General features: G+C 25.8%; 1 protein-coding gene across 2 annotated transcripts; it reads right to left on the bottom strand.

The window, feature by feature from the left end:
• Nucleotides 1-826: 826 nt before the first annotated feature.
• LOC112603040 (myrosinase 1-like) lies at nucleotides 827-6902 on the bottom strand. 2 transcript variants are annotated; one of them, XM_025351444.1, is made up of 8 exons: nucleotides 6791-6902; nucleotides 5096-5135; nucleotides 1931-2113; nucleotides 1641-1774; nucleotides 1442-1576; nucleotides 1255-1377; nucleotides 1013-1193; nucleotides 827-951 (listed from the first exon to the last, which is right to left on the bottom strand). In XM_025351444.1, the coding sequence occupies exons 1-8, from the start codon at nucleotides 6824-6826 to the stop codon at nucleotides 842-844; spliced, it is 942 nt and encodes a 313-aa protein (XP_025207229.1). In that variant the 5' UTR covers nucleotides 6827-6902; the 3' UTR covers nucleotides 827-841. The 2 variants fall into 2 exon arrangements, with proteins under 2 accessions (XP_025207229.1, XP_025207235.1); XM_025351450.1 differs by having other exon boundaries at nucleotides 1931-1951; nucleotides 6791-6896.
• Between the last annotated feature and the right edge of the window lie 1222 nt (nucleotides 6903-8124).

The raw sequence follows: 8124 nt of genomic DNA, 5'->3' as shown, positions 1-8124 counted from the left end.
ACTATTTAATATGTATGATATCACTAATCATCCAAAATTTCTAAATAGTTCTTTTAAGATTTCAGTACGTTACCCAAATAGAATATTTTTCACATAATATTTATGAATGTTAAAATTACATCTTGCATAATTATTTAATTTTAAAATAGTATAAGTGGCCAACTTGTATAGTTTGATATCTCTGAGGGATGGTTCGGTCATCCGGTATTCAAAGCGAGATCATCACTAATAATAAAACAAATGTTAGATAAAAAGTGAAGAAGGAAGAGTGTTGTTCAATGCTACCAAATTTGACAGAAGATGAAGTTAAATTAATTAAAGGTCATGTTTAAGATAACATATTTGTAAAAACTTATTTTGATCTGGTGACATAACTATAATAAAAGTGGGATAAATAAAGTCAATAAAATCTACTGTACTATATTAAGAGTCAAGTATATTTTGTAATGTATTGGCAATACGTGAACTGAACCAGAAGGTCAGGAAAAAACAATTTTTTGATCGTCTGGTATTTGTTAGTTTTATCACAGTAAAATACCATCTACAGAATTATTTAATTAAACATAGTATTTTCACTTTTTAAGACCCCTACTTTTCTAACATGGCTCCTCATAACTTTGATTCTTCAAAACGAAATTGTTATTGAAATAGCTCAAATTTAAATAACCCGAAAATATTATGAAGAATATCATGACCCTAGCTAAGCTCTATTTCCTAAGATATTTTCAGTAAAAAATTTTCAGCTGCAAAATAAATTTTTGTAATTCTCTGAATAGAAGAGTGGATACTTATTATACAAAAAGTACACATTGTATAAACAGATTATTACCTATAGGCTATATTATATTATTACCTCAAATTGATTTGCTCTCTTAGCAGTGTTTATATCATCAAGTGACTCAGCATTTTTTGGTAAGAAAAAGAGTCCGCTTATTGAAATACTTATTTTTCCTATAAACAATTGAGATTTAAGATTTCAATAGTACAAACTTAATTTCCATTTGATAAATACCTTGTTGAGTAGGTTTGAAAATCTCTTCATATAACCTATAGGCTTTTCCATGTGCAATAAGTTGTGTATGAGCTGCCAAATAAAATCCGGTATTGTTTAAATTTAAGTATGGGGCATATGCTTTAATGGCATAACCTTTACAAATTTCCAATGGTTCATTAATCGTTATCCACCATTTTACCTATAACGATAAGTATAGAGTATAAAAATAGTTCATTTTCTCTACAAATTATTTAATTTACTCTGTCTCCGTAGTAAGTAAATAACACTCGTGCATATTCTTTAAAATAATCTGACATAATTGGATTAACCCAACCTCCAAGATCCTGTAGGTATTGTGGTAGATCCCAATGATACATTGTAACCTAAAGATAATTTTAATTAGGTACCTTACTGTATTCCTTATTTTTAATAAAAAGTAAATCTTACAAATGGAATAATATCGTTTTTGATAAGTTCATCAATAATACGATTATAATATGCTATTCCTTTTTCATTTAATGTATTCATTTCTCCGGTTGGTGATATTCGAGCCCATGATATGGAAAAACGATAAAATTTCACCTAGACGAATCATAAAATTTAATGTATTTCTAATAACAATAAAAAAGTTCAACGCTAATATTACATTTAAATTTTTTGCCAGTTCTATATCTTCTTTATACTTGTGATAAGAATCACAAGCAATATCACCATTAGTTTTATCTACTATTAATTCCGGACTATTATGAACTAAATAGTCCCAAATATTTTCTCCTTTTCCTAAAGAATTTTCATAATTATTGAGTTAATATTACTAAATTTATCAGGAGAATAAAGAATTGATAGAACATCAATGACATTTTTAATTTATTGAATAGTATAAATAATGTATATCTATAATATTAAGTATTTTATGCATAAGAAATTTTTGTTTACCATCTTCATTCCAGCCTCCTTCTATTTGATAAGCAGCAGTTGCAGTACCAAACATAAAGTCATTTGGAAATTTATAATCCATTGAATTTGTACGAGAAATAATTAAAATTACAATTAAGAAAGTAATTTTTGTCATATGAATATTGAATGTTAATTTATTGTGCATGTTCATCGCAAGTATCACTGGTTATATATAAGTGTCAAAATATTATCTTAAATCGAAAAGTTCCACTTCAAACAAATAATTATTACTTATTCATATGAAGAACTGGTTATCATTTAAATATTATATAAAAATAAAATGTATTAGGTAAGTGGTACCTACCTACTTATTTACCTGTAATAATAATAAATTAATTAAACATAAACCTTTGTGTGATATACTTAATATATAGAAATTGGATCACTAACATGAGTCAATAAATATGTAATGTTTTGTTAAAGAGCTTATGCTTATTGATTAATATAAATAAAATAATGAAAATAAGTTAATATGTATAGTATTTTTGAAAGTTAGTATCTAATTTGTAATTAACCTTTAAGCGTCGGAGTTATTTTTTTCGTTAAATCGTTGTTTTTGGGCTTTATAGTTATAAAAAAAATTGTGTTTAGATGTAGGTAAATCAATTTTAGTTCTTAAAACAAATCGTTCAACACTTGGTTACACTAAGCGCTGACACTACATACAAAATATTATGAATAGTATAGAATACTATAAATACAAAAATATAAATAAAATGTAGTAAAAATATTTCTTTACTATTTTTAAATTTTGAATTAAAATTTTAATAAAAAGTAAATTTATAAGTTATTATATTTAATTTTTTATGAAATACTCGAAAACATGGGATACAAAGTCCTAAATCACATTTTATGCATATAGTTTAAACATGTGATTTACAGTTGTCTCTGACATACCGATATTTCTTTTTATTTGGTACTTAATTAACCAAATAATTAATTTGATCATATTGCAATTCATCGGAAATTCTAATACTTGAAATTTATATTTTTGATTTAGATGGCCGTTTTTTCTTGCTTTTCTGGTTGTCCATATTTAGTTAGACAAGTGAGTGCAATTTCACGTTTAAACTCTAACTTTGTATAAGTTTTCCAACTTTTTTTGACAAAATCTACGCATTATTTATTGTCACTTCTAAGAGCCAGTAAAAATTGGCCACTTCCATTTTTTCCACAAATCTCTACTCGATATCTAGCTGTATTTATATTCATTAGGTCAACTCCCACCTACATGCTTAATGTTTATTATAATAAGTAATTATAGTAATTACTGCTGGTTGGAGAACTTGAATGCATTTTTTTGTTATTGAAAAAATCGTCTGACACAAGATCACTTTACCTAACTTTCGTGGCAATTAGAAAACATTGAAATAACTGCATTATCAACCTAACGAACGAAAATCAACCCATATTTTCAGCTAACAATACTTTTATACTCTCTTCGTACCTTAGATATACTATTCTTACTAATAGGGCAACTTTTTGGAATATGATTGTATCGTATTGTACCTGTTGCTCCGTAACTACGTCCACGTAAATCAGCTAAGAGATTAAGTCCAGTGAATAGGTTATCGAAATAAATATAATATGATAATTATTTTTCCTGGTAAATCATCCAACATAATCATTATTAAAGTAGTAGCTTTTACCATATTCATCTTCGTAAGTTGTTTTTGGAGATTTATTTTGATTTATATTAAAATTTAAAAGATATCCAAAATCTGTAGTTAGACGCCTTGCTTTATATCCGAAACGTATAAGCTTACTGCTTAAAAATTGTTTGCAACCATGATGTCTACCGTAATATTTAATCATAGATTCATCATACGATAAATATTGATAAAGTTGAAAGCTTTTAAGAATGTTCTCTAATAGTTTTTCAATTAAAAGTCTAAGTTAGTACATTTTATCTGTTGTATTTGTAAAATTCTATCAATATTATCCACACAATGTATAAACACTATAAACTGCGAAATTTGAAGAAAACGATTACTCACCATTTCATTTCTCATATCTTTTTCGTTTTTCCAATACCCAATAATATTTTTTACTCGTAAGTGATTTATAAATACTTAATTCGAATGGAAATAAAACATTTTTATTATTCTACTATGATATTAAAGTCTTCGCTATAGCAAAACATGGCATATTTACTCGATTCGAAAACTAAATTTTCAAAAATATTATTAATAAACATAAGTTTGAAAAGTACGACACAAGAAAATAAAGAAAATTCTGAATAATTAGTGACAGGAAAAGGTTTAAAATTATTGCATTGAAGATAGCCTTGTACCTGGTTTGGCTCTATGAGTTAATTTTTCAGCCAATATCTGGTGCTTTTATTTCTAATCTTATAATTTAATTTATTTAAATAATTTTATGATCATTTATAAATTCTCCAATTTGACTGATTTGAGAGTTATTAGAAAAAAAAGTTTAGCAGTTGAAGTTAATTAGGGACCTGAGAGATTATAGGTATTCCCCCTTCTTTCTCATCACCAGAATGTTCGTCAGTAGTCAGTAAGTATACTTGGATCAGGTGCCGTAATGTATATACCTGGAGTACCAAAATCTTCGCTAATTTCGATCTCATTATTTAATATGCTTAAAAGTTCAAAGTTCTTTCAAAGTAAAATCATTTCTAAAAATATTAATAAGTTAAAATCGATTAAAGTTTTTTTAGAAAAATATTTATTCGTCTTCAATAGTTCACATGTAGTATTTTTTTTATTGTACAGAATATTTTATGAAAATATTTCTATGCTATGTAATATGCTTCATAAAAAAAAAAAATAATAAACTAAATTAATTATTAACAATGTTTTGTAGAACAATATAATGTATTATTAAAACATCGATGAATAAGATCAAAATAAATGTAATTTGTTGTATAATGTATACACATGAACATTTTATTGTCGACGCTCAATAGCGTACCTATATCATATATTCGTATATACATTAAATGTACTAAAAACGCCTAGTAACTGGCTAGTGTAACCATATAACGGTCACATACACGATTTTATAAAATAAAGTAATTGTTATGTTCAAATAATATATTCAACGTAATACTAGTATTGAATACGACTATATAAAAATATTACGAACAAATAATAGTCATATAAAAAATATTTTACTTACGCCAAGGGTATATCCATAATTTTTGTTCTCGGAATATCTTCTATTGAAATAGGTATGATCAGAATGAAATTTACAAAGCAGAACACCACCGAAAAACAATTAATACTTGAGTATATTGACTAAAAATAACTTTTAATACAAGAAATATTTAATAGATGTTGGAATAACACGTTATGACTCATTTTTACTGTACTATATGGTTACGCGAGACGCTGAAGGGTTAAAAATATGGTATACTGACATACCGTGTATGTATAAATCTATTGTTACATAGGTTCAACAGCTGAATTAAATTTTTTTTTTCATACATTTGTAGTATAACTCGGATTTTAATGCAAAAATGAAAAACTTTAGGTATATAATTATATAATAATTTTTTTTTTTTTGAATTTGTGTTTGCTTTTTAAAAATTAATATTATTATAGTATAATATTCTATGTATAAGCATTAAACAATTAAAGTTAACATTCCTATATTCTAATGATTGAATTAAATTAAACTTTAATAGTCAAATGTTTCTTTAAAATAGAATGTAATGCCTACACAATAATTCTACCTCCACAACTAGAACTAGATCTATTTACACCCCTAACAGTCCTAACAAAGAAAAAGAAAATACCTATATATAAAGGATCATCCAACTCAACAATTTTACTTAAGCTTAAATTATAGTACATATAGTACTATGACGAAAAAAATGATATCACTAAAAATTTGTAAATGACTATCCGTTTTTTGCGGCGACGGCCATTAATAATAATGTTAAAAATACGTATAATATATACCATATATAATAATATTTATCCGTTTTTAGTTTCACGTAAAGTGTAAGGCGTAACTGTTAATAGTGCTAATAAACTTATTTTTTCGAATAACCTAATCAAATGTATTTTAAAGTAGGTAGATACCTCATGATTTAACTATTCGTATAATTAAATCACACTTTGGATTAATATTAATAAAATAATAACAATTTAAATTGCATTATAAATTATAATTTATAATACACTGCTGTCGTAAGAGTAAGTACTATTATGAGATTATTTTTGATTGTATAATAATAATATTATGCAAACCCTCACCCACTTCTAATATTAACTACCAGTTAAAAATAAAATAGTCAGCTTAGGCGTCAAAAATGTTTAAGAATACGATGTCACGATCGTCAAAACAATATTATACACTCATTCACAGTAATATATAGTAAATTCGTAAGTAATATATATTTTACCTAAATGTGATATAGTTATACAAATGGAAAGATTATGAGGTACTCTTAAATACATTTGATTAGTTCATCCGAAGTCCATTGATAGTTATTTTACGTTAAGTCAAAAACTGTTAATATTACCATGCATTATATTATAATAAACGCCTCCACGACGAATAAATCCGTGACGTCACGCGCAATGTTAAAACTTAAAAATCACCGTACCTAGCGAATGGATAGTCACAAATAAATTTTAGTTGTATCATATTATGTATCATTATTCTAACTATATTCTATTTATTATGTTAATAAAAAAATAATTGATTTTTTTGAGTTTGATGGTTTTTTAATCAAGAAATTTGGTTTTAACTTTAAAATTGTTATACAAACATCTACTCAATATATTATTTTAACACTTCAAACTCTACTACTTAATAGGTACATAATTGGTATAAAACTTAAACAAGAAAAGAATAATTATTTACCTGGAGGCTGAAATTAACGTGATAAGTGTTATTCATTAATAATGGATGGTATTAGTGTATTGCCTTTGGAACTGCTAATTGCTAAATGAATTAAACGATGCAATAATCGAAATATTAAAATAACAAAATCTCGAAGTCTGTGAGACACAGAAAGTGATCGGCGACCATTGCGAACCTAGCGGAAATATCACATCGGCGGGTTTGTGTACCTAATAATAAAATGTAATTTTACAAACATCTACCTAGGTACTTTCCTAACAGTATACTGTGAATGTGATAATATTTATTATGAAATATGATAAATCTCTAATAGGACTAATTACGTAAAAGCCGAACTTAAAGTGGGAAAAAATTCTAGAAGGACTTATGTTTCCATCTAGTTTTAACTGTTTTAAGCGTTCTCTATATTATTTATAATGTATAATTTCAGATACATATGGTATACTATGAAACATTTAAACAGTGATTATGTTACATACTCATCATATTTTTTCAAGAATAACTACTATTTTTTTACAAATTTAATATTTTTCAGTTAATATTAAATTATAAGTTATGGTTGTTTTTAAGGAAAATAAAGAAATCAGCTAGACAAAAAATATTTATATCATAAAAATATAGTGTTTTAATGCTTTAAACTGTACAAGAAAAAATTCAAATTCTACACATAGTAGCAGGATCACAATGACTAAAAAAATCACACATTTACACTTTACATGTAGGTATGTATATACAGTGGAACCGTCAATTAGGTATCGTGTTTGCAATTAACCGTGCTCACTTTTTCGAAAATTTAAAAATTCCTGAACTAAAAAATTTTTGACTTACATGATGTTATTGATTATAGATAAATAAGAAGTAAAGAAAGAAAAATTATTTCAAACCAAAAAAAATCAAAGACTAATAACTTCATATTTTAAGCCATGATACATAGGTACTTAACTTTATTGTATTTCTAATTCATTATAACATATTGTAAAAAGTTTCAAAAAATACATTATATATTATATAAAAAATGTCGATTAACCGTGGTACCTATTCATTTATTTATGTGACCCCTCCTCTCGTCATCACTGATAATAGAGGTTCTAATGTTCTACTATAATTATAATATATTATGAATATATTAAGTTTAATTTTACATAATATCATTATGTTATCGACTAATCGAATACCTATTAATCACAGTATAGCCATTTACAATAAATAATAAAATCAATTATTTTTACACATATATATCAGATATCCCAGGAGTCGCTAACCTTTTGAATTGAATTAGCTACATTGGAAATTTTAAGTCTCTAATGATAGACATCTAGGTCTAGAGAAATTGT

This window comes from Melanaphis sacchari, unplaced genomic scaffold (genome assembly GCF_002803265.2).
Source record: "Melanaphis sacchari strain LSU unplaced genomic scaffold, SCAv2.0 Contig105_pilon_pilon, whole genome shotgun sequence".
Classification (NCBI taxonomy): domain Eukaryota; kingdom Metazoa; phylum Arthropoda; class Insecta; order Hemiptera; family Aphididae; genus Melanaphis; species Melanaphis sacchari.
The sequence above is the reverse complement of the archived record's forward strand: the minus strand, read 5'-3'. Positions and strand labels throughout refer to the sequence as shown.

Coding starts and splice junctions, on each gene's coding strand:
- LOC112603040 (XM_025351444.1), bottom strand. CDS start 6,826: ATGAATAACACTTATCACGTTAATTTCAGCCTCCAG. Junction 2,114..5,095: donor ATTATGGATATACCCTTGGC/GTAAGTAAAATA, acceptor ATATATAACCAG/TGATACTTGCGATGAACATG. Junction 1,378..1,441: donor AAAACGATATTATTCCATTT/GTAAGATTTACT, acceptor AATTATCTTTAG/GTTACAATGTATCATTGGGA.